Source organism: Mirounga leonina, unplaced genomic scaffold, assembly GCF_011800145.1.
Source record: "Mirounga leonina isolate KUSES-001 unplaced genomic scaffold, KU_Mleo_1.0 Mir_129, whole genome shotgun sequence".
Classification (NCBI taxonomy): domain Eukaryota; kingdom Metazoa; phylum Chordata; class Mammalia; order Carnivora; family Phocidae; genus Mirounga; species Mirounga leonina.
Window position 1 is genome coordinate 69511322 of NW_023270323.1, and position 26627 is coordinate 69537948.

Sequence of the window (26627 nt, forward strand, 5' to 3'; positions counted from 1 at the left end):
TGAGGCCTGAGTTTCTCTAGCTGACCACCCAAAATCTCTAAAGCGGCCTTCGGTGCGGACACGACGCAGGAAGATCTTGCTGTGTGTGTGTCAGTGTCCCTAGAGGAACAAAGCCCCGGGGGTGTTGGAGAGCCAACACTGGCCACCCTTTTCGGCCAGGTCCCTGAAGAGGGAACTAGGCACCCAGAACTCCACCCCACACAGTCCTTGCCCCTCAGGAATCATGGCTGTGGCTGCAGGACTCCAAGGGGCCTCTGCGGAGCTCCGCCAGCCCTCAGCAAGACGGCATGGCAACAGCGATGAAAAGGGACAGAAGGGACTGACTTCCTCTGCTTCTTTGCCCACCCCCCCTCCCCCAAGCCCACCCCCAAGGCAGAGCCCACTCAAGAGCATAATGGACAGGAGGAGGAGCAAAAGAGTTTCAAGGGCACTCGGGCACTACACGCTCGCTGCCTGAAACTCTGCCTGCCTCTTAGAACAACCCCACGTCACCAGCCATGTCCCCGTGATCTCAAGTGTCCTCGCCGCGCGAGTCCAGGGCGTGCTGCCTCCTTCCCCTGGGATACAGCCTGCCTGGCCCCCTTCAGCATCTGTATTTGTCCAGACCCATTCAGAGCCCGCCTCCCCTCCGTTGCCCCCTCCAGCCCCCTGCCTTGGCAGACTCTCTCCTGCCCCTGGGGTCCTGACGCAGTTTGCATGCCTTTATTACAACGCTGTCTCTTCCTTTGAGGGCTTTGAGGCCTGAGATAGACTATTATTTTGCCTTGCATCCCAGCTCCTCACACAGTGCTTGGCGTGGGGCATAAGGAAGGAGGCAGGGATGCAGAGAAGGAGTGGGAGGGGAGAGAAGAGTACCAGGAGGAAATGCCAGTCAAGGGCACGTCTGTGTTTTCTTTGTCTTGTGTCATTGCTCTTTTAACGCGTATGTGGCATTCTTGAAGGATGGGCTTACCTATAACTTTTCTTTTTATCATGCAGCATGCTGGAAACATAGACAATGATTTTAAAAATCTGAATGTAAGTATTGACAATATTGTGCTGCTGGACGAAGCAGGAAGAAGAAACCTTATGGATTTCAGCTCTTCAGGAGTAGACACCATAGACTATAATGTCTACTTGGCTGAGGTGTGACCCATGTGTTCGTGCTTGATCTTTGGGGGGGGGAATAACAGCAGATAGCTCCGGTTTTTTATTTTTCTTTCCTTTTTTTAATTATTGAGATTAAATTTACATAGCATAAATTAACTATTTTAAAGTGAGCAATGCAGGGGCGCTTGGCTGGCTCTGTCAGTAGAGCATGTGACTCTTGATCTCAGGGTCATGAGTTCGAGCCCCACTTTGGGTGGAGAGATTACTTAAAAATAAAATCTCTAAGAAATAATAAAAAATTTAAAAAATAAAGTGAACAATTCATTAGCTTGGAGTAGAATCACCATGTTGCTCAACCACCGGTTCTATCCAGTTCCAGAATGTCTTCATCACCTGAAAAAAAACCCTCATTCCCATTACATAGTTGCTTCCCTTCTGCCCTCCCAGCTCTGACAACTACTAATCTGTGTTCTGCTCCTATGAATTTCCTGATTCTGGCTATGTCATATGAGTGGAATCATACAGCATGTGACCTTCTGTGTTTCATGGTCTTTCCTGGTCCCCTTTCATGGAGCCTAAAGTTTTTGAGATTCATCTCCATTATAGCATGGATCAGTACTTGATTTCTTTTTATGGTTGGATCATGTGGCTGGATAAAAATAATATGGTTTTATATGTATAAACACGAGTGCAGCTGTGGTCACCTATGTTGAGAGTTTCCAGCCTTACTTTATGGACCATAGCTCACCCTATTGTCTATTAGATATCGCTAAGGCTTAAAAATCCCACAGCCATGACATGGTTCTCTTTCCCCCTCTTTTGTAGATGGGTAAAGCTCCCACCAAAGTGAATCTTTTATCCTTTGCAAATGATCTAGAAGCAAAAGCCGACCATTTGGTGAGTTCAAACAGTCCAGTTCTAAATGCTGTAATCATTAGAGATGTCAAATGTCCGTACTATTCTTAGCTTCCTTATACCACAAGTAACCTTCAGTTAAAAGCGCCTCTCTCTCTCTCGGGCATGTCAAGACTTCCCACCAGCCGCCACCGCCGTGTGGCCCAGAAATCCGTGAGCACGTGAATGGTCCCGGGGTGGCATCAGGGTGCCCACGGGTCTCCTGACCTCTGCTCGTGGTGCTGGTGCTTTAGAACCATCTCTGCTTTCACGCCCACCAACCCCTCTACCTCCAAACATGCGCACGCGCGCGCACACACACCCACATCATTTTTCTCGCAGTGTAGGCAACGGGAGGAGATTCCATCTGGTACTCTGCGTCACCAATAGCAACTGGATAAGGGAAAGCAAAGACATCACCCGAGCCCCGTAAACTTCCGTCTTCACTTCCCCTGCTGGTTGGTGACTCGGTGGCTCAAACGGGCCCCTTTCACGAAGCAGCAGAGCATGGGGATGAGGAGCCTGGGCTCTGGAGGAAGACTGGGATCTTAATCCTGACTCCACCGCTTCCTAAGGAGAGGAACTTGGACGAGATGTTTCACCCCTCTGTGCCTTAGTTTCCCGGTCTGTAAAATGGGGACATAGCTGCTGGAAAGCAGGCTTTACAGCAGCTCTGTTCTGGCGAGGTGAGAAAGAGAGCACAGCCTCTGGCCCTCAGGAAAGTCCCCTGGCTTTGGGTGGCCGCTGAGACGTCATGGTTCTATGATTCGAGGTCAGGTGTCTTGGTACTGCCCTCCGGGTGGTCCCCACACCCACAAGCGGACAAGGAGGGCTTCACGCTGGTCACGACTGCCCTGCCCCGAGCTCCTGCACTTAGGGAGAGTGCTCCAGAGTCTGGAAGGATGGTGTTGACCTGTGTTTATTTGGTTCTGCTTGTAGCCCCAAGGAAGTTTGAAACAGTCCCTGAAAAGTAATGCACAAACCATTAGGACGATTCACCGTGGCCAAGTCATTCCTTTGGAACAGTCAATGGTAACAACCTACAACCTCTGGGGTTTCCCCGGGACCCGAGCAAAGCCCATCTCACTAGCTGGCTTTCATGTAGACTAACCTCACGCGCGAAGGTCAAACCCAGCTGGCCTCAGGCTAAGAAACTGAGCTATGTTAAAAAAATAACTTGCAGGGGCGCCTGAGTGGCTCAGTGGGTTGAACATCCGACTTTTGATTTCAGCTCAGGTCATGATCTCAGGGTCCTGGGGTGGAGCCCCAATTCAGGCTCTGTGCTCAGCGGGGAGTCTGCTTGTCCCTCTCCCTCTGCCCCTCCCCTCTGTTCTCTCTCTGAAATAAATAAAATTAAAATAAAATAAAATAAAACTTAAAAAAATAAAATAAATGATAGCAGCTGGGCTTTAAAGAAGACACATTTTCAATGTCACCACTCCTTTCGTGCCTTATCTCCTTGCCTTTTCCACTTGCCTGTGACCAGGTAGATTAACTCTGGGATTGCCCCACGTACCGAGCTCCAGCTCTCTTGGCCTTCAACAGGCCCCCGGAAGCCAGGCACCTAGCTGGAAGGCTGATGTCTGTGCCCTGGACTCACTCTTACTTACTTGTTCTCAAATTCTTTTTCTCCAAACCCTGCCAAGAAATATGGGAAGGCAAGGGTAAGTCCTTTTCTCTCTGCCTCCTTTAGCTCAGTTCGCTGATCCGATGGGCGATGTTTCCTTTCTCCTCTCTCGTAGCCTCTGTTCTGACTTCCCCTTTCTTTTTCTTCTCACTGCCTTCTGGTTTCTTTCCCTGAATTCCAGAAAGGTAGTTTGTAGCAGAGAAAGGACACGGGCTCTGGAGTCAGGCGGAGCTGATTTCAGATCCTGCTTCTGCCTCCACCAAGTCTTAGGGCTTTCCGTCTCTCGTCTGAAGATGGTGGGAACGGGTCCCGCCCTGCGGTCACCTGGTTCCTGGACATGAAGGGGCTGATGTCCCAGAGAGACTCTGTGAACAAAGGAATGATTATTAGGCTTGTGTGGGAAACCTGTTACAGAGTTGGCTTGCTCAGATTTGGAGAAGCGTATCAGTCCACTCGACTCCAGTCTTGAAACCTTCTACAACTAGTTTTTACCATGTCTCTCTCTTTCTTTCTGTCTCTCTTTCCCCTTCTGACTTTCTAATTAGAGTATTCACAAAGAAAATTGATTTTCTGAATTTTGTATGCTATGCTCATCCCAATTTTCTGCTCTGCTTGTTTATACCTAGCACAGATTTGTTAACATTTTAAGCTGATTTTTCCCTGTTCCTTAAACGCTTTCCTTCAAGGAGACACAAGACTCCTTGGCCTTCTCAGAGCTCGGGCAACCTGTCTACAAATAGGCAAATAGCTCTGTACATGTGACCTACAATCTAAACCAGGGTTTAGCAAACCATGACCCCCAAAACTACAATCTGTGGGCCAAATCCAGCCTGTTGCTTGTTTTTATAAATTAAGATTTCTTGGAACACAGCCATGCCCCCTTATTACAGATGATTTATGGCTGCTTTTGGCTAAAAGGGCAAAGTTTACAATTAAATTAAATTAAATTAATTAAATTAAGTTAAGTTAAAAATAAAATAAAATAAAATGGCAAAGTTCAGTGCTTTGGACAGGGTATGGCCCACAAAGCCTAAAATATTTACTATCTGGCCTTTGTTTTTACCACTCCCTGATCTAAACCATTTAGGTTAAACTACTCTGGGCAATTTGGGCGGAATTTCTTTTAAGGAGTTCCTGCTACTTTGAGCAAACCTGACTCAACGTGGTTTCTTGGGCACCTTGCATGGGGCATGCTGCTCTAGAAGACATATCCTGATTTCCTTCTTCAGCTTTCCTGACACCAGAGCTATCATTACTTGGATCTGTTGTTTTTTTCTAGAATGAAACCATTGCAGAGTAAGGTCAGATCCAATGGCTGACTGCGGGGAGGGAGGGGAGACACAGGCATGTGATCTTGCTGGTTCATGTCATAAGTTAGAAAATATTGCGTATGTTTGTTCACCAGAGCACTATCTACCAAAGCGTCAAGGAACTTCAACACAAAAGCAGCAGACTGAAGGTAAGGACTGATTTTTCCTTTTCTGCCCTGGGTGGGGCGGGTCTTATCATAAAAGCACACACAGACTCTCAGAGATGTTGGTTTTACAAGTATTTAAGTTTAAAAAAACAAACAAAAGGCTTGGCTATCTACCCATGTTAAGTGTCAAACTGGGTTTTCCTACCACTTGCTTTCTGCAAGCACGTCTCACCTTGGTGCACCATTCGACACACAGGCGAAAGCTGTGTCTTTTTTTTTTTTTTTTAAGATTTTATTTATTTATTCATGAGAGACAGAGAGAGAGAGGCAGAGGGAGAAGCAGGCTCCCCACGGAGCAGGGAGCCCGATGCGGGACTCAATCCCAGGACCCTGGGATCATGACCTGAGCTGAAGGCTCGATCCCAGGACCCTGGGACCATGACGCTTAACCGACTGAGCCACCCAGGCATCCCGGCGAAAGCTGTGTCTTGATGTGTGGGACGCAAGCTCAGAAGATGCATGGTCGCTGTTACTGAAATAAGGCTACCTGCACAATCCAGTGCCTTCTGACCACAAACGCATTCTCACTGTTGGGTCCATGGCGGGCTTCTCCACCTATCTGCCCGCCCAGAGACCCAGCCTGAAGGAACAGCTCCTGTCTGGGCCACCTCATGTCCTCGAGGTGGAGGACAGGCAATCAAAGGGTGAATGGAAACAGGCTGCCCTTTCGGAGACTGCCTAGAACCAGCACTCTGCCGCTCTACCTACGTTCGATTGGCCAAAGCAAGGGACGTGACATGGCCGGACCTATCGTCATGGGGTGGGGACGTATGCCCCCGCCCATGAGAAGCCAGGCCCAGAAAGACATCAGTGATCGGGACCACAGGGGCCTCCCTGGGACCACAGACATCCCCACAGCAGAAACTGAGCTCTGTGGCTATGGTGTGTGCATCTTGTATCCTCAATGCCAATAGGCAACTCAGAAAATATTTCTTTATTGAGCAGACTAGGCTGCCCGTGAGAGGTTTGGAATGTCAGTCAGCCACAGTGGAAGACTCCGTGGTCCTCCCTGCGCTTTCCTCACAGCTGCCTTTGCAGACCTTTGCCACAGGGCTTCTTGCCCCATGCAGCTGGGTCTCCCGCGTGAACCGTGAGCTCCTTCAGTTTAGCTGGTACACTCCCTGGGCAACACTGAGTCTGCTACTTGACTGACATACCAAGACCCTGAGTTCCCCCTGAAGACTATTCTAGTAGGTTTACTCTGCTTGGGGACCATCACTGTACCTCTAATCACGGTTGTCCCATGCCAAGGGAAGCTGGAGACAGACTGGGGACTGCGTGCTGGTCCCTTACTACGCTGCACCTCTTACGTTCAGGGTGACGGTGGTCAGCTATGCCTTCCCCTTCACAAAGGGCCGGTGTGGGGGCGAGTTGGGGTGCAAATCAGCTCTCGACCCACTGGCCGGGGGGTGCATTCAGTGCAGGCCTGAGGCCACAGGGGGTATGGGACCCCATCGTACTTAGTTCTTTTCCCATACATACACAGCTCCGATAAAGTCGAGTTGATAGATTAGGCACAATAAGAGGGGAAAAACAATAATCAATAATAAAATAGAACAATTATAACAATATACCATAATAGAAATCATGTGAATGTGGTCTCTCTCTCTCAAAATATCTTACCGTACTGAACTCCCCCTTCTTCCCGTGATGAGGTGAGATGATAAAAAGCCTGAGTGCGGGGCAAAGGGAGGGGAATGGCGTAGGCATGTGGCAGAGCGTTAGCTACTATTGACCTTCTGACCATACGTCGGAAGGAGGGTCATCTGCTTCTGGATCCCGGGTGAAGGAAACTGTGGATAAGGTGGGGGATTCTTGGACTCAGTGAGGTGATTTGGATTAAGAGCTTGGCCCGGTGTCGGGCACAAAGTGAGTGCTTGGTACATACTCCACTCCTTCCCCTGCCCTCAGAGGGCTGGGCTGGTTCTGTGGTCTTCTTAACTAGCAAGTTGTAGTGGTGTGGGGCCAAGCTAACAGCACCCAAATCCACATGCCAACCATCTAGTTAAATCCCTTCATCCCTTGAGACCCTGTCGATCGCTGTGTTTTCCAGGTCAAAGTGGTCAATATCCTTTCCTCTCTGGATTCTGCTCAGGACTTCCTCAAAACCCGCATCTCCTCAGTTATTGTTGAAGTAAGTGGATGTGAGCCCGTCACTCCGTGGCTGCAGAGAGTATGGGATAGTCCTCTTAATGATTTTACTACTCTTTGATTTCTTTCCAGGAAAGTAAGAAGTATGGGAACACGATAGTAGGATACTTTGAACGCTATCTGCAGTGGGTCAAGTTCTCAGTAAGTAGTTTATCTTTAATGAACTTAAGAGGGCCATGTGTTAGGATAGTCATGTTCTAGGATAAAATCAGGAGGAAATAAAGTTAAGTTCCTAGTAATTGGGTAGGAGATAAGCAAAGGACCTCGAACGTGGGGACCGTGAAGAGGGGGCACCTAGGACTCAGCACATGTCATCCACACTGGACCCCTTCTCAGGCCGGCCCACTGAGCTGGAGAACATGCCCTCACTTTCTCCCCCAGCTCCTTTGCTCGCCATTTTGGGGGTTCCTGCCGCACTTGACTCTGTCTCTCCAGTGAACTATGACCTCCCTTCAAAGCGGTGGTGTGTTCGTGCCCTGGGCCCCGCTGAGCTTGTCAGGTGGTTGGTGTATTAGTCTACTTGGGGTGACTTGAGCAGAAAACAGAAATTTGTTTTCTCACAATTCTGGAGGCTGGAAGTCCAAGATCAAGGTGTCAGCAGGGTTAGTTTCTTCAGGGGCCTCTCTGCTTGGCTTGTAGGTGGCTGTCTTCTCTCTCTATCTTCACATGGTCATCCCTCTGTGCATGTCTGTGCCCGAATTTTCTCTTCTTTTATAAAGACACCAGTCATGTTGGTTTAGGACTCACCCTGATAACTTCATTTGAGTTGAACTGCCTCTTCAAAGACCCTACCTCCAAATACAGTCACATTCCAAGAAGCCGGGGGGTAGGACTTTTGTCATCTTGGGCTTTGGGTCTGCGTCCCTCTGAGGATTATTCCACTTGGGGAGAGGTGCGGAGGGTGGGTGGGGGGTGGAGGGAGATGCTTGCAGCTGAGTTACTTGAATAACCTGGGCTGAGTTATGTGGGCTACTTGCTGTCAGCCAAGACAGGCTTTGAGAATTCTAGGGACTCAGGAAAATTTGGACTACCCCAAGCAGCCTCGAGTGTCTCCTATCTATTCCCAGCCCTCAGCCGCATGAGCCGAGACTACCGGCCGTCTCGTCCCTCTTTGCTGCCCCACCCCCATATTCCAGCCACACCCAACTGCTTGATTCTCGGAAACATTCACAGTTCTCCACGTGATTCCCTCCGTATCATCTCCCCCTCCCCAGTCCCCGCCTCCAGTCCCCACCGTCTGGGCCCTGAGCCTGGTTCTCCCTCAAGGCCCAGCTTTCTGATGTCTATTCTGACACCTCCTCCTGCCTCCCAGATGTGAAGACCTCGGGGTCTTCCCAGTACTGGGGTGAAGGGCGTGCACACGCAGGTGAGTAAGGGCAGAAGAAATGCATTATCAACATCACCACCACGGCCACTCAACCCTGTGCGTCTCCTCCACCAGACCGAGGAACCACAGCTTGGTCACATTCATATAAAGCAAATACCCTGAAACCCAAGTGAATCTGGACAGGAATGGTTAAGTCGTACAAGAGCCACACCATGGGAATATTAAGTGGCCATTTGTACAAAATGGATCAGCGCTATGCCAAGGGACTAGGAGAGATTTTTACAGGGTAGAAATAAGAGAGAAAAGAAAGATGCAGAAAAGCATACAGAATATGACTCCTACCCTGCTTTTTGTAAAACCAACAGTTGAAAAGCCCAGAAAGAGAGTGTACGGGGTTGTCTGAGCTTGGTAAAAATAAAGTTGTTAACGTGGGTTGCCTTGTAAGGTATATATGGAAGAAAAGGGGAAGGTGAGTCCACCCATAAAGGAAAAGAAATAGGACACATCCCTGTCCCAGTGAGTGAACATCTAGCTCACTGTACGCACTCAGAAGTTTTTTTTTAATGAATGACTATAGTTATCTTAAGTCAATGGGATTGGAGCATCTGTGTGTGATTCATTAGACTTGTATGAGCACTGGGTGGTGTACGCAGTTGAAGGATTGTTGAACGCTACATCTGAAACTAGTGATGTACTATAGGGTGGCTAATTGAATTTAAATTAAAAAGAAATAAAATTAGTTTAATTGATTATTAAAAACTTGTTTATTCTCACCTCATTAATGAGTTCATAGTTTTCAATCTTCTAAAATGGGGTCAGCAGGTGGCGCTGTTTCTGTAAACACAATTTTACTGGCACACAGCCACAGCCGTATGTTTCTGCATCCTCGGTGGCTGGTTTTGCCATACCGAGCGGGAGTCCAGCACCTGTGACAAAAGTGTCTCAGCCTACCCTGCGAGGTCGAGAGTATTGACTCTCTGGTCCTTTATAGAAAAAGTTGGCCAAGCCCTGGTCTAAATGATAGAAGTATTGTTTAATTAGCTTTCCATTTCTTCCCCATATCCTTTGTCAGATCTCAAAGGGGTCAGGCGAGAAATTCAGACTGAGCCCCTGTGCTGGAAATCTGGACTAATGCATTCTCTCGGGAGCCTGGCAGGGTGGGCCTTATTGTTCCGAATAACAAGGGCAGAACTCAGAGACCCGGGCTCAGACAGAATCAGCACCTCGCTTTCGAGTACCTACTTGTATACACCGTGGAGCTCATCCCTAGCCATCAGCTCGCAGCTCTGTATCTGAGACGGTGTAGAGATCCTTTTTGTGAGAACAGGTCAAGGGTAAACGACACATCTAATTCTTGTGGATTTTTGTGGGCGTGGCTCAAAGCTCCCCTGTGTTTCTTACCCCACAGATTACTGAGCAAATTGCAGCCTGTAAACCCGTGGCCACCGCTTTGGACTCTGCTGTGGACGTCTTTCTGTGTAGCTACGTTATCGACCCCCTGGTAAGAATTTCATCTTTCGAAATAACGAAACACAATAAACTGGTCACTCTTCATGGTTCGTTGGCAGACTGTAGTACGCCCTAGGATATAAAATAGTTTTGCGCTTGAGTCCATTACTGTTGTAGAATCCAAGACCTAAAATCTAAAATTTAGATGAACGTGTTGTGATACCTAACAGGCTGGGAAAAGCCAAAGACCTAGCTGCTTACCTTTGTCTCTTACAAGAGTTATATTTATAGAAGTCAGGAGACCCTCATGAAGAAAACTTCTATTTGTCCAGAATAGATGGAAAGAGTGGTCACTGGTATGCATATTGCCAATATGTAAAAGGATTCTTAGTGCAACTATGTAGATACAGTTACAGATATAGATATAGATATAGATACATAACCCCAAAGCTATAGCAAACTTAATTTAATTTTTTAAAAAGATTTTGTTTATTTATTTGACAGAGAGAGAGAGACAGAGAGAACACAAGCAGGGAGGGGACGGCAAGCAGAGGGAGAGAGAAGCAGGCTCCCCGCTGAGCAGGGAACCTGAAACGGGGTTCGATCCCCAGACCCTGGGATCATGACCTGAGCCAAAGGCAGATGCTTAACCTCCTGAGCCACCCAAGTGCCACTTAATTTAATTTTTTATTTAAAACCCTTTGAGATATTACCATTGGGATGGTAAGTTCCAATTAATCAAGTTTATTCCTTAGCTGTCTTCACTCCTCAATATACACTGACCATCTCTGCGAGCCAACCCTCTCATTTCCTCTGCTGGAAGCACCTTGGTGACTTCTTGTGGCAACCCCAGTGAAGATCAGGGTCCTTAACTGAATACACTAGGCCCTGCATGATTGGGCCCCTGGCCACGGAGGCCACATTTTGCACTATTTGATCACTTTTCTCTCCAGACACACGTTTTCTTTCTCTTCTTTAAATCCATCTCGATGTCCCCACCTCAGGGCCTTTGCACATGCCATTTCTGCTACCTGGACTGTAAACCACATGCACACACACTCTCTCCCTCTCTCTCATTCTTCCCCTCCACACCCACACCCCATCTGGCTAACTCTAGCTCTAAGTCCGCCAGTGAGTGAGAACACAGGCTCTGGATTTGGACTGTACTTCTACATTTTCTGAACTCTGTGACTTTGAAAAACTATTGAATTTTCTGAGCTTCATCACCCGAGTAGGGCTGTTTGATAGTTCAGTGAGAGATTATGTGTCAAGCCCTTGACGCCATAGCTGGTACGTTGACACTCAATACATGTTTGCTATTACTAGTGAGCAGCGGTCAGGTCTTAGCTCAAACATGTCTTTTTTTCCAGGAAGCCTTTCTGATCTTGCCACCTAGATTGAGCTCCCTTTTCTACACTCCCATAGAACTCTATGCTTTTCCTTTAGAGGTGTTATTGCTGTTTGAATTGCACATTTGTGTGGTTCTTTGATTAAGGCCTGTCCCCTGCGGCACACTCTAGACTCTCGACTCCCTGAGCAGAGGGCCCATGTGTTGCTGCGTCCCTGTCATCTGGCACATTGCCTGGCATAGGCAACTGAATGAATGATGATTGCCTGGCATAGGCAATTGAATGAATGATGATCGGACAGCTGTTTGTCAAAGTACATCTGTATCGCTCCATCTGCCCATCTCCCTGTCCCACATGCACACGTCCATCTTTCTGCGAGACGGACCTTCACGCCTGAATGGAAACACTCCTGCGCTCTCCCAGCCATGCAGACCCCAAGGCTTGGCTTCCTGGCCGCCTTCCCTCCTCCCCAGCCCGTTAGGGGCTTTGTGCTGCTGCTTGGACCCCCGCTTGCCTGAACCCTCCTCAGGCATCCTGGGCTAATCTTGTTGATTCTGAATTAATCTCGTTGCATCCAGTCTTCACCACCTGCCCCAGCTACTCAAATCACCCAACTATCAGATGCTTTCCGCAAATAATTGGAGACCAGTGAAGGGGAGGCCTGGAGGCTGGTCAGGAAGATCGTAGGCTGGAGCTTTATAGCAGGGCGGTCTAAATAGTCAGAAAGAGCTCTGGGCATTGATTTTGCCAGGAAAACAGACTCCAGACTGACTAACGTGTTCCTTTTATATCTCGATTGTTCCCGGAAGAATTATGGCAGCTTCCAGTAAAAGTATATGGTTGTCATCAAGCTCTAAAGCCTCTCAAAACAAGTTTGAAAGCTTAGAAACATGCCAATAAAAGAACGTGGTGGGGGGGGAGGGAGGAGAACAAATTTACTGGGAATTCTGGGCCAGGAGGGGCCACTGCCATTCGATAGCACATCCCATCAGGAGAAGAGCAGGATCGCAGTGGCTGAGCCATGAGGGTTGGGGTGGGGGGCCATTGTGACATCCAAGCTGCCTTTGCCTCGCGGTGGGCTGGGGAGCCGGTCCTAGTGTTAACGACAACATCCTAAGGCAGCGGCAGATTTTGTGCATTTACGAAGTCGGCCAAGTGTACGATGCCCACAGGGTCATGCTGGTCGTTCCCAGGTGCGTCCGTTGTGACTGGTGAGTAAGGTTACACGGCGTTGGGTGTCGCCCCTGCAAAAGCTAGCGGTGTGGCCTGGGGCAAACCGAGGACAGATACCCCTCTCGAGGGAAGAACCACCACTCAGCTACAGCTGGTGTCGCCTCGTGGGGATGGGGGCTCAGTGTTCGGAGACTGAACTTCAGCCTTTTCAAGAAAGGACATAAACCCAAGTTCCTATGTGAAATCCGACTTATGAATGTTGGCAACTACTTTTTGAAACTACTTTAAGCTGCCTTTTAGACAAAACAGGGTTGAATACAGCCTATGATCTGCCCTCAAATTGGCTAAATGAACTATGGAATGTTTGTTGAGAGCCTCGTAATTCTGCCTTTTCCACACAATACTGTTTTGGAATGAGGAGGCTGTGGTCCCCCTGTTCTGATGCCCAGCAAGGCCAGGAAGGTGAATTAGCACATCGGACAACTCCGGAAAGTGATTCGGCTCAGGCGGCCGGAGGGCCCTGCGCTTCTCCTTGGCAGCAAAGGGACGCCATCTGGTGGGGTCTTAGATTCAAACCCTTGCTTCTCCACTTTCTGCCACTGTTCCTCATTTGTAAAATCAATATAATAATAGGACCGATTCGAGGTTTTCAGAAAGATTTTAGGACTTACAGTAATATGTAGCGCTTCACACAGTGGCTGACTCGTATTTTGTTCACAAATGGTCTCCATGAACAAAATTAGGACTCATTAAAAAAATTGCAAAAGGAAGGGACATCCCCCCCACCACCACCCCGCCGCCAAGCAACTGCTGTTTCCCATTCCCCATCCTCAGGCATGTAATCCTCCTGATTTTCTTTTCTTCCCTAGAATTTGTTTTGGTTTGGCATAGGGAAAGCGACCATATTTTTACTCCCAGCCATCATTTTCGCTGTGAAGCTGGCCAAGTACTATCGTCGAATGGACTCAGAGGACGTGTACGATGAGTAAGTAGACATTTCTGCAGAGTTTGGGGAGCGCGGTCACTTTCTAAGTGGTACTCATCTCAGAGAGCTTGCGAGAGATGAGATTACACTTGGTCTTTTCTTAAAGTAGGGGTCACCTCTGTTCAGGTGTCTTCTTTGTACCGACTTTCTTATGGTTGTTTTAGCTCTGTTTTCCCTCTTGCTTACTCTTCTCGGCGTCCTTAACCGACCTTCTTGTTTCTTGTTTGCAGTTCCTCTGTCTTGGGGACTTGGCACTTTACTTTATAACTGTTTTTACCAGTTTTCATTTTGACTCTGTAGCCTACGCTCCGTAGCCTCTGTGATGACCCTGTATGCTTCATTTTTACTTCTCTCACTTCCCTCTCGACCTGTGTCTCTCCTGAACTTACTCTGTCAGCATCTGTATTAGGGTAAAAAAATGTGGGGGATGCAGCTGTTGAGCTGTAATAGTAATTAAAAAAAATACTGTATCTCCCTTTTTAGTATTTTATAGTGCTGGAACTGTATTGCCAAAAAGTAAGCGTTTTCTTTTTTTAACCATATTTATCAGATGGGACTGGGGAGGTCATCATTATTAATATATGATGGGCTCATAAAATAAAAGTAATAACATCTTAAAATTACATAAAGACACTAGATATGCCCAGATAAAAATCAGTGCTGATGTCTCTTAAAATGAGGGCTGGCACATACAACGTCCTGAAGAAATACTTGTTGAACTAATGACATTTTATACGTTCAGTTTATTTATCTATAAAATGGTTGTTTCAATACTTGCTTTTAAAGGGAGCAGAATGTGAATATACCTTTTCACCTTCTTTGTAGACTTCACAAATTGTCATATACTTTTCATGACCGTTAGATTGCCTTTGTAACCCATGATGTAAATACTTCATCTTAGAGGTAACGTGGTGTTTTTGGTATATTTATTTTTGTTGCAGTATAGAAAATGGTAATATTGGTTTTCATAGACATCATTCTACTCAGACTGTATGAACAAAGTTTTTAAACAGATCCAACGGCACAGCACCTCCAAATACTGGAAAAGAAACACTTCCCTCCTCGAGTTTACAGAGTTCAGTGATTTTTATATTCAACATGCACTGACGCGCCAAAGAGTGAAAAGCGTGTACACCTATTTTTTTTTAATCTCTAGAAGTTTTGCTTTAATAATCTGAGCCTTCGATGAAAGTTTCAATATGTAATACATTCACCGAATTTCCAGTTTAGCTTTGGGAACAAGACGTGAATTGTGTCCCATTTCCTTGCTTGGGAACTTAGACTTGTAGTTAGAGAACGCTCAGCAAATCGCAGATGTGCGTGTGTGTGAACAATAAAAGAATGATTTCAGAAATCTGACTCTAACCCTCTTATTGAAAAATATTCCTATATGATAAATACCAGTTACGTCACTGTGTCCTTTTCTCAGAGCTGTTGTAATAAATTATGCAGAGGGGGTGGCTCTACACAGAAGTGTCTTCTCTCGCAGTTCTGGAGACCAGGGGTCGGAAATCCCCTTCCCCAGAGAAGGAAGACTCTGTTTCATGCCTTTCTCCTCGAGTCTGATGATTGCGACAATGCATGGCACTGTTGGGACACATCACTCCAATCTCTGCCTCTGTCTTCACAGAACGGAGTCTGCCCTTGTGTGCCTGGGTCCAAATTTCCTTCTGCTTCTAAGGAGTCATTGGATCAGGGCCCATCCTGATCAAGAATGACCTCGTTTCGCTTTCATCACATTTGTGAACAACCTATTTCCAAACATCCACAGGCTCTAGGCGGATACGAATTCGGGGGGGAGGGGCGGACACGGTCCAAGACAGCCCCGTCACACAACAGCAATAGCGAATAGTCAGAAAGATAGGGGAGGGAGTTTGAAGGAGAGCTAATCTACACACAGAAACTAAGTTAAATAACCCAAATCACAAGAGACAGAAAAATGACAAATTTTACGAGGCATGTACAAGATAGTGACTCACCCCCTCTTCATTTTACATTTGTCTTTATTTAAGAACATGTTAATACTCCACTGCTTGTGAGCAAAGATTGTCTCTTTATCTGACACAGTGATGCCCAGCCCCTGCCATGCAATGGATTCACGTGGCTGATACTTAGGTCCCACCCTTAGAGATTCTGATATAGTTGGCTAGGGATGTGGCCCAAACATGTGGATTTTTACATTTCCCCAGGTAAGGGGTGCCTGGGTGGCTCAGTTGGTTGGGCGTCCAGCTCTTGGTTTCGGCTCAGGTCATGGTCTCCGCATCGGGCTTTGCGCTCAGTGAGGAGTCTGCTTCAGATTCTTTTTTTTTTTTTTAAGATTTTATTTATTTATTTGAGACAGAGAGAATGAGAGAGACAGAGAGCACATGAGATGGGGGAGGGTCAGAGGGAGAAGCAGGCTCCCCACCGAGCAGGGAGCCGGATACGGACTCGATCCAGGGACTCCAGGATCATGACCTGAGCCGAAGGCAGTCGCTTAACCAACTGAGCCACCCAGGCGCCCTCTGCTTCAGATTCTTTCTCCCTCTCCCTCTGCCCCTCCCCACTCACACACTCTCTCTCTCAAATAGATGGATAAAGCTTTAAAAAAAAAAAAATTTCCCCAGGTGATTCTAATAGAAACACTACCCTAGATTAATGAAATCATTTTCTGGGATATATCCCATGTAATTCTCATGTACAACCTGGCTTGAGAACAACTAATACAGCTCTCTATGCATTTCATCCATAAGGACCCTGTCCCTCAGATAAGGTCTCAGAGATCTGTGTTCTGCTCACTGATCGCTGCTCCTCATCACAGAGGTGCGGATGCAGAAGCGGGCAGCCATTGTTGCAGTCCTGAGGACCAGCTGCATGGGGCTCGCACTGTCTTCTCTGTGGGGAGTCTGCAAGGCTGATGACATGGTCAATCCAGCGATCTTGCCCATCTTGCCCAGTCGAGTCTTTCAAAGTCCATTCTACTTCTTCATGACACCACCAGCTGAGAATGAGAAGGAATAGATAATGTCCACTGAATGTCACGTCCACTAGCCCGCTGTCAGGACCCCCTGGGCAGCATATGATGGTAAATGTCCCAGACCTCCAAAATACGGCAGAGCTCGGTCTCAAGGGCCACTATAGGGTGGCCAGAGCCTGCCACTCCCACACGATGGCAATTTCGCTTATCGGGTTGGGTCAAAGGCCACAAGAAGCCAGAAGTTGCCACAAGATGGCAGCAGAGGACACGTGTAATCTATTTGCGAAGCATGCCCTTAGCGCTAGAGGGTTCTTGCTTAATCTTAGAAAATCAGGAGGAATTTTACAAAGGAGGATAAACAAACGGCCAATAAAGATTAAAAAGAAAGGAAAGGAAAAGAAAAGAGAGGAAAGGAAAGGAAAGGAAAGGAAAGGAAAGGAAAGGAAAGGAAAGGAAAGAAAGGAAAAGAGAAAAGAAAGGAAAGGAAAGGAAAAGAAAGGAAAAGAGAAAAGAAAGGAAAGGAAAAGAAAAGAGAAGAAAAGAAAATCAGATCATTGTATAGGCCATTTCAGTGTCCTTGGCATGCAGATGGAGGCTCGTCCTTAGGGCCCATGCAGTCGGTGGCAGGACTGGTCTACACAGGCGACAGCACTGGCCACCATGCAGGTCTGAACAGCCCCGGCTCGGCCTGCACCTCCCCACGGGCATCCATGTGGGGTACAGAAAATGTTTCATCAGGTGCAGCAGTGGCCTTCCAGAACTCGCAATTCCAGACACGGGGGTCTTCAACATACGTGTCATTCGTCACCACCAGTCCGGTTGCTAGCGGGGCCAAGGACAGATGGCAGAGGCATGCCTGATACTTAAGGGTATTGTGTCAAGAAAGGCAAGAGCCTTTGAAGTTAGCCCACCAGTTCCTTCCAGAGCTGTCACTGGCACCACAGGGCGGCTGCACCCAGGGGACTCCGTCAGCTCGCACTGAGATGAGCCTTCCAGAAGCCAGAGCCGCGCACCCTCAGACCTTCCTGGGAGCCCAGTCCAGGGAGCCAAAGGCTCGTGTGTGAGTAATCACGGGAGATACGACGGGTCCCTAGAGGTGGGGCACTGCCTTCTTGTGTGAAGGGCACCTGCCTCTGGGACCTGACTTGCTGTTCTGGGATGTTCCGTTTCCATTTTTATGAGAAGTAAAAAACATCTGCTTTCCCAGGATCCGAGGGGGCCAATGCAGGCAGAGGACAGTCTGGCAGTCGTCCCTCAGCCACTCGCTCTCCACAAGTGTCCAGCAGCCATCAGCTGCAGGGTGTCAAGTGCTGCACAGCGGGGAGCCTCGTGGGCAGAAGGAGGAGCCCCATGGCCATGGCGACTCTGGGCAGGGGTGCCTCCGGCTGCCAGAGGCGTCCCTCAGCACACTCCCCTGCGTCAGACCGCGGGATTCCACCAAGGTCCTTGGGGTTCGCAGGCCCTGGGTAGGGGGCCCATAGGGCTGCCTCCCGCACACCTGCTACCCAGGTCCCGAGGCAAACTGGGCAGATTTTCCAGCCTCAGCAAGTTACCAGGATGAGGCACATATCGTCTCCTGTCCCCGAACAGCCCAACTAAGTCCGCGCTTCCCACTTGGCTAGTGAGGTCTGTGGGGGGTGTAACTCTCCTTTGCTGTCTCAGGAATCCATCTCCAAGCCTCAGTCCACAGTCCTCCCGAGAACTGACCGGAGGCTGGCCCCTCAGGACTCGGCTCCTAAGCTGCTGCCGCCGGCTCTTCCCGGGAGCCCACGGGCTTGACTTCGTCCGTGCAGTCACCCCTTCAGGGGACAAGAGTGTGAGCATTCGGGCATCCCTGGGGCAGGACAGTAAACATGTTTGCAGGCCCAGGTGAGCTTGCAGACAAACGATCTCTGACACTTTGTGCCAAAGAGATTGAGCAAAAGGCACTCGCCATGCCCAAGACAGGATCCTGCCAAAATGCATGATCAATATAGCTGCAGTTGGAAGTCTGACAAGGCTGGGGTTCTAGAGGCAACAACTGAATTTTGTTCGTGCTAATCCACAGTGGAAACACCCATTTTGGATTCACGTGAGGAAGAAATGAGTTTTCAGTGTGTAAAGCCCACAGGGTTGGGTGTTGTTGTTCTAGCAACTGGCATTCCCCAGCTGAAGCACTCGGCTACTGCACAGTCTCTAGGACCTCGTGAGTGGCACATAATCTGCCTGGGTTTCATACAGGAAATCTGTTTGTCAGATTAATTAAATTGATGACTTTAAACTGATGGTATTGACCTCCTCATCCCTAATATATACTCCTCCTCTCACACCTGAGGATTCAAAGTTTATATGAACGTGGGACAGATTAAGCACAGACCGGTTACTGACCTTTTACAACAATCCCACTGTCTGCAGGAAGGATTTAGGACCAGCCTGGGAGGTGCATATATTATGGCAGGGGTCTAACTGCTTTGAATAAAATGGCTAAGAAAAATGTGAGAATGAAAAATCCTTGCTGCGCATCCACTTGCAAATATATCTGGGTCTGTGAGCTCCTGAAAGATTGCAGTTTATAATCAGCACAGAGGGACCCTCAGAAGGACTTCTTTCTGCCTGGAGAGCTCAAGTCGGATGTTGTCTGGGAGGCAGTTGGCAGGTCTTCTCACTGGTCTTTTAATAATATTTTTGGGGGCGCCTGGGTGGCTCAGTTGGTTAAGCGTCTGCCTTCAGCTCAGGTCATGATCCTGGGATCCTGGCCCCGAGTAGGGCTTCCTGCTCAGCAGGGAGTCTGCTTCTCCCTCTGCCTCTGCCCCTCCCCCACTCTTGCATGCTTATGCGCTCTCTCTCTCAAATAAAGAAATAAAATATCTTAATGTTGTCCTGAAGTCATATGTGTCCATGCTCTAGGAGTGACAGCTGGAAAAACTTCAGACCTATTAAAGATAGTGACCAAGTTTGTGTGGAGACATGTTTCCCACCCCTCTCCAACCATCTCCAGTACCCCCAACCCCACACTTCCCAGGGATGCCTGTTCCCTTTCTGCCTCTCCTTCCTTTCCTTCCTTTCTGTCCCCAGAGTCACGGCAGGCCAGCTGCAAGCTGAAGTCTCACCAGGATTTCTCCTCCTGGATTCTCCCAGAGTCCTGTACACAGGTGGTATCAGGCTTGGTTTGGAGCTATGGTGTCACTTTTCATCTTTTTCTACCTGAGCAGAAAGCAGGCTGTACCTGGAGCTGGGGATCCAGTGCACCTGAAAGAAATGACTTTCGGTCAGTTTGCTCATTGTTAATTCAATTTAAAATAACGGCCACTCCTGTTACTGTTGTGGTAAAGATCTCTTGTAAATAGATGCACAATGCATATTCAAATGACAGTAGATAGCACTGTGGTTAATCAAATGCAAATAGATTACCAAATTTCCATGGGCTTTGTGGCACCTTCGGAAAGAAGATTAGGGTAAGTACACCGGCTTTTTTAGAGACTCCATGACCTGTTTAGAGCCCTGGCTTCACCAGTCACTAGCTGTCTGTGCTCTTTCATTTCCTCCTCGCTGCATGTGGATAAGACTAGCACCTACCTGGTGAGCAGGGACTGGGTGAGCTCATCACGCAAATTGTGTGCAGTAATGGCCCATGTCATAGCTGTTGCTGCCCTCACCATGGTGTTGCTCAAGCACTTTTAGTAAATGTGTGGGTGCTGTGGTGGGGAGGTCTGCCCAGGTTGTGGTGTCATAAACAGTCCTCTTGCCTGGGAAGATGGGGAACCATTGGTCTGGATGCAGCCTCAGGTAAATCTAGAATGTCCTCCTGCCCACTTCCTCATCTACCTTATCCATAACTTTCTTCCAGGGCAGACATGAAACCTATGGGAGCCCCTCCACGCTGGGAACAGCTCTCCATTCTTTGAGAACAGTTGCTCCTTTTGTAAATCCAACCACATGTTTTAGGTGCCGGGCTGTTCACCCCAGAATCCTGCTCTTTGCCAGGGTGGAGGAGTCCAATGGCGGGAACATGACTCAAGCCCAAATTATCAAAGTCTCCCCCAGAGATTTCCACACCGCAGCTCGGCTCAGAGCTGCTGATACCCGTAAAAAAAATGTGTCAAAAAAACAGGGAGATAAAAGCAGGGAGAGAAAATAAAAAACTCGTGCAGAGAAAACTGAGAGGCAATGTGAGAACAGAGCTTCTCGTCCCAACTCTGTGTGGGAGTGGTCTCCCAATCCATGCATCCATGATTTATAAGAAATTTACCCCCAATTCTCAATTTTCTTTAACATGTTACATTTAATTAGTTACTATTACTGAGAGCAGAAGGTTCTTGAAAAACACAAAATCCAATTCAATCCAAGGACTCTATGCTAAGTTTTTTCTAAGGTTCAAGCTAGAGATCTGGGCTGGAGATGTCAATTCCCAGGATGAAGACAGTGGCAAGAACATAAATGAACCAAATACAATGACAAGTCAACTGTAATAAGAGTGAAGGCTGTAAAAATCTAGGGGAATCCAGACAAAGAACCATAGATTTTGTTGTGGGCACAGGAAATCAGAATGACTATTTGCCAAGTAGACAATGGTAGAATGGAATTTTAAGACAAAAGTAACAGTTTGGCAGAGTTTGAGTCTCTTAAAATAGTCTGAAATTTGGGCAGAAGAATGAGCACTCAGATGTAATGGCAGCCCAAGGACATGCCTGTAGGGGGTGACGGATACTGGACAGAATCTGGCTGGGATTCAAAAGAGTAAGTTTCTATATGTTGCCTTCAGAAATTAGGACTTTATTCTGTAGAAAAATGAAAACCGTCTGTTGCTTAATGTTTGGAAGTGGCAAGTGTCACCACTAAAGCCCTCATCAGATAGTGAGCCACAGACTAAACCAGCCCACCTTGAGGGCAAAGGCCAAATCCTATTCACTTTGATTCCCTAAACGGATGTCAGCAACTGGCATAGAGCAGTAACTGAGTCAGAACTGAATAAATGACATTCCTTCTCCTGCAGCTGTTGAGTGTCCTTTAACCAGTTGCAGGCTCATAAGATTAACCAGTTGCAGGCTCATAAGACATTCTCTCTGCCTCTGGCTAGGTTAGATGTCCCCACCCAGATCACCCCACATTCCCTCCTATACGGCAATTGCCCCTCAATTGTCATGATTGAGATCCTTGTCTTTCCCTTTATTGTCTGCCTCTCCTTGAGGACAAGGACCATGTCACCTTGACTCATTCTGGGCCATGACAGAGAGAGCCTGGGACCTTAAGTGTTTCATGAGTGCTCTCTGGATAAATGGAAGAAGGAGTGAATGACAGGATGAATGAATGACTGAGTGGCAGAATGAATGACATCTGGTTAGAGGGCAACCCTGTTCTTCCTAGAGCCAACCAGTGTCTTTTTCTCCTGCACATCCCTGACTTCCCTTCCATAGCCCATGGCACATGAGAGTGCTTTGCTCTCTGGGTGTGAGTGCCATCTTCTTGTCCTGGGTGTGCTTTTCATCGTAACGTCTTCACCTCTTACTGTGACAGAAGTGCAATGCATATGCCCACGTGCCTGGTGGCTCACAGGGGTAACACTAAGAAAGCTCAACTTGCCTTCTCCCTTTGTGAGCTATCCAGGGTGGCGACTGTCTCTCTTTGTGACACACTGAAAATTCAAAAGGGCTACTGGCTTTTTTCTGAGTGTCTCAGAAATGTTACTCAAATAAAAGCAGACGTCTTTAAAGCATGTTTCACCTGTTTTACAATGTTTTCCTTAAAAACAAAGATAGGGAAAACGAAAACCTGGAGGTAATCAATGAACTTGCTTTCTGGAGAGTTTGTTATAAAACACTAAAAAATAAAAAGCTTTTGCACAGCAAAGGAAACAGTCAACAAAACTAAGAGGAAACCCATGGAACGGGAGAAGCTATTCGCAAATGACATTTCAGATAAAGGGCTGGTATCAAAGATGTATAAAGAACTTATCAAACTCAACACCCCAAAAACAAATAATCCAGTCAAGAAATGAGCAGAAGACATGAACAGACACTTCTCCAAAGAAGACATACAAATGGCTAACAGACACATGAAAAAATGTTCAACATCATTCGGCATCAGGGAAATACAAATCAAAACCACAATGAGATACCACCTTACACCGGTTAGAATGGCTAAAATTAACAAGACAGGAAACAAATGTTGGTAAGGATGTGGAGAAAGGGGAACCCTCTTACACTGTTGGTGGGAATGCAAACTGGTACAACCACTCTGGAAAACAGTATGGAGTTTCCTCAGGAAGTTAAAAATAGAGCTACCCTACAACCCAGCAATTGCACTACTAGGTATTTATCCCAAAGATACAGATGTCGTGAAAAGAAGGGCCACATGCACCCCAATGTTCACAGCAGCAATGTCCGCAATAGCCAAACTGTGGAAGGACCCGAGATGCCCTTCAACAGATGAATGGATAAAGAAGATGTGGTCCATATATACAATGGAATATTACTCAGCCATCAGAAAGGATGAATATCCACCATTTGCATCGACATGGATGGAACTGGAGGGGATTATGCTAAGTGAAATAAGTCAAGCAGAGAAAGACAATTATTATATGGTCTCACTCATATGTGGAACATAAGGAATAGCGTGGAGGACCACAGGGAAAGGGAGGAAAAAAAGAAGGGGAAGAAATCAGAGAGGGAGACAAACCATGAGAGACTCTGGACTCTGGGAACCAAACTGAGGGTTACAGAAGGGAGGGGGGTGAGGGATGGGGTAACCAGGTGATGGGTATTAAGGAGGGCACGTGTTGTGCTAAGCACTGGGTGTTATACACAACTAATGAATCGTTGAACACTACATCAAAAACTAATGATGTACAATATGTTGGCTAACTGAACATAATAAAAAAAATAAATAAATAAAATAAATAATAAATAAATAAAAATCAAGTCAGGGAACAATAAAAAAATAATTTATAATAACATATAAGACTTTGAAAGAGCCTTATTACTTGAAGGAAAAAAAAAATCCTTATAATTAGTTTGATCCACTCAAAATTGCTGATATTCTACCACTTTTGACCTACTACAAACAGCAATTTCATATGGTTTAAACTGTTGCAAAAAATGTGCATTTCTTTTTAAATGGATTTAGAATAAAAGCCAAGCATTGCACATAACTTCTTACAAAATGGGTTCAAAATTGTAGTGTGTAAATCTGGATGTCTTATTAAGGTAAATAAACTTTATAGGCTTTCAATTTTCATTCATACCAAATACTCTACTATCAAATTTTAACTGTCTCTTATTTTTCTAAAGGAAAACTTTAGCACTATGTATTAATTGATTTGCTGAACAGGAATTCTGAAATCTCATGACTAATGAGGATTTTAAATTTAGAATGCAAATACCATTCAGTGGAGCTAAGATGAATACTTTTTTCCAGACTGGTTAGATTTTAGTTAAAGTTTTTCAGACAATTTCCTTATTTTCTGACAGTAAGTTTTTAATGCACATGACCTGGCCCTACAAATTAATATCACTTTGATGCAATGACTCAGCATTTTCTAAGCCTGTTCACGTGGTCACCTTTGAAGGAGGGCTGGTTTTTGACCAAGCTTGGCCTGGTATTATTGCAGTTAAAGCTCACCTCACAACCAAATTACACCCACTGAGGAATCTCTGGTGTCTGCACAAACAAGTGCCGGTCCTTAAGTCAAGGAATGATATTGCAGTAACAAACACATGAGAGTAAAATCAGCTTTTGAACTTGAAATCACCTGCCAGGGACCGGACGGCATGAAACTCGGATTCATCCACCAGCCTTAACCTGTAGGTGGTCACCAATTGCATTCAGCCTCCATGGAACATCCAAGGAAACCTGACATCCATCATTTAAATCTTTGATGAAGAGAAGAATGACATAACACCAATCTGATCATGAGAAAGATACCAGGCAAACTCCAAAAGGGACACAGTCTCAGAACACCTGCCCAGTCCTCCTGAAAACTCTCAAGGTCATCAAAAACAAGGAACAGCTGGGAAACATCACAGTCAAAGAAGCCAAAGAGTCAAGACTCCTAAATGCCTTGTGGGACATGGGCTGGCATCCTGGACAGAAAATACCATTAGAGGTTGAAAACTCATGGGCACAATAAAACCATGAATGTTTATAGCAGCTTTATTCTTATTTATTTATTTACCCAAAACATGGGAGCAACTGAGATGTCCTTAATAGGCAAATGGATAAATGAACTGTGGCATATCCAGACATTAGTATATTACTCTGTGCTAAAAAGAAATGAGCTTTCAAGCCATGAAAAGACACAGAAGAACCTTAAAATAATAAAGCTAGTGAAAGAAGCCAATCTGAAAACACTAAATTCTGTATGGTTCCAACCATATGACATTCTGGAAAAGGCAAATCTATGGAGTCAGGAAAAAGACCAGTGATTAGCAGGGCTTATGGAAGAAGAGATGAAGAGGTGGCATACAACAAATTTTCAGGGCAGTGAAACTGTTCTCTCTGAGACCATATTGGTGGATACATGTCATTATAGATGTCAAAATCCACAGCATGCAGAACAGCAGGAGTGAACCACACTGGAAACTATGGACTGTGGGTCACCACGATATGTCAATGTAGGTTCATACATTGCAACAAATGTACACTTCAGTGCTGGATGCTGACAGGGAGGGATGGCTGTTTATGTGTGAAGATGGGACCTCTATGTACTTTCCACCCATTCTGCTGTGAACCTAAAACTGCCCTTAAAAAATAGCCTATTAACAACTTCAAAAAGAACACTGGGTGAATTCTAAAGAGTTTGAATAACATATGGACTTCAATAATGATGTATCAATATTGGTCCAATACTTTTTATATATGTAGCATAGTAATGTAAGAGATTAATGATAGGCCAGGGTGCCTGGGTGGCTCAGTTGGTTAAGCGACTGCCTTCGGCTCAGGTCATGATCCTGGAGTCCCTGGATCGAGTCCCGCATCGGGCTCCCTGCTCGGCAGGGAGTCTGCTTCTCCCTCTCCCACTCCCCCTACTTGTGTTCCCTCTCTCGCTGTGTCTTTCTCTGTCAAATAAATAAATAAAATCTTTAAAAAAAAAAAAGAGATTAATGATAGGCCAACCTGGGTGAGATATGGGGCAGGGGTTTTATTTTTTTCTATATATCCAAAACTTTTATTATTTTTTTTTTACTTTAACAGAATAAGAGGAAAATGGGGAGAGTTCTTAAATACATAAGTATGTTACTTCATTTTTAAAATACTAGAAGTATCTTTCATACATGAGATTTATAATTGTGTGTCAATCACTGGGCAAGGCACTTTCTGTATGTATCACATTTGAGCGTAAACAACCCTATGAAGTAGGCATAATTCTCCCTCACATGTAGCTGAGATATATACTTTCCAGGTTGAAGTAACTTGTCTAAATTCTTACCTTTGGTGTAGGGTTAGTTCCTACATTTATAAAATGAAGTAATAATAGGGTTGTTGTACAAATAAAGTAAGATAACTTTTTAGAATGGTGCTTGAAAAATAGAAGCACTGTGAGAGTACTTGTGAATTAATATCAGTATCATCACCACCATCACCAAAATAATCATCATCAACCCCATCACCACTATTACCATCATCATGTAGATATCTTGAGGGAAAAACACTTAATATGTTTAATTCTCTTTCCTCAAATGTAAAATGTGGACAGCATCTCACCCGTTCGATGAAATGATGAGAAAAATTTGTTAGTGGACTATTTCTAACCTTCAAGGCCCCAAAAGAGACAGTCTTGATGACATCGAGACAGTGTTCAGATTTCTGGTTCTTAGCACTCTTTTGCCTGGTTTCCTCTCTATACCCTGACTTCTATTTCCCATCTCCACTGGGGGGTTAGTTGGCCAAAGTTGGCCATCATTTTTCAGATCAACGAAAGACACATGACCCTGGGCTACACATGCTACTTTTCTTCTTCTCAAGGGCTATACAGTCTGAATCAAAATGTGAAGGAAAGGGAAATCTTCAATGTAAGTCCCACTCCTGATACAAGCTCACTTTCTTGTGTAAGGCTTGTGGATTCCCTAAGGTGTGAGTTTGCTCACTCTTCTATGTAAAAATACTAGAAATATTCAAAAGCCCATTGGTGGCAGGAATGGCAGGTAAAGGTTTTGTCCTTCATGCCAACAATGGT

The 26627-nt window shown here is 46.2% G+C and overlaps 1 protein-coding gene across 1 annotated transcript in view; it reads left to right on the forward strand.

The window, feature by feature from the left end:
• Window positions 1-14875, forward strand: part of PROM1 (prominin 1) — a 106898-nt gene extending 92023 nt beyond the window's left edge. The window contains exons 17-25 of the mRNA XM_035005265.1: window positions 979-1125; window positions 1915-1986; window positions 2923-3015; window positions 5016-5069; window positions 7141-7221; window positions 7311-7379; window positions 9974-10066; window positions 13406-13521; window positions 14463-14875. Of these exons, the coding sequence (XP_034861156.1) occupies window positions 979-1125; window positions 1915-1986; window positions 2923-3015; window positions 5016-5069; window positions 7141-7221; window positions 7311-7379; window positions 9974-10066; window positions 13406-13521; window positions 14463-14517 (780 nt within the window). The 3' untranslated portion in view covers window positions 14518-14875. The remainder of the gene's footprint in view (window positions 1-978; window positions 1126-1914; window positions 1987-2922; window positions 3016-5015; window positions 5070-7140; window positions 7222-7310; window positions 7380-9973; window positions 10067-13405; window positions 13522-14462) is intronic.
• The last annotated feature ends 11752 nt before the right edge of the window (window positions 14876-26627 follow it).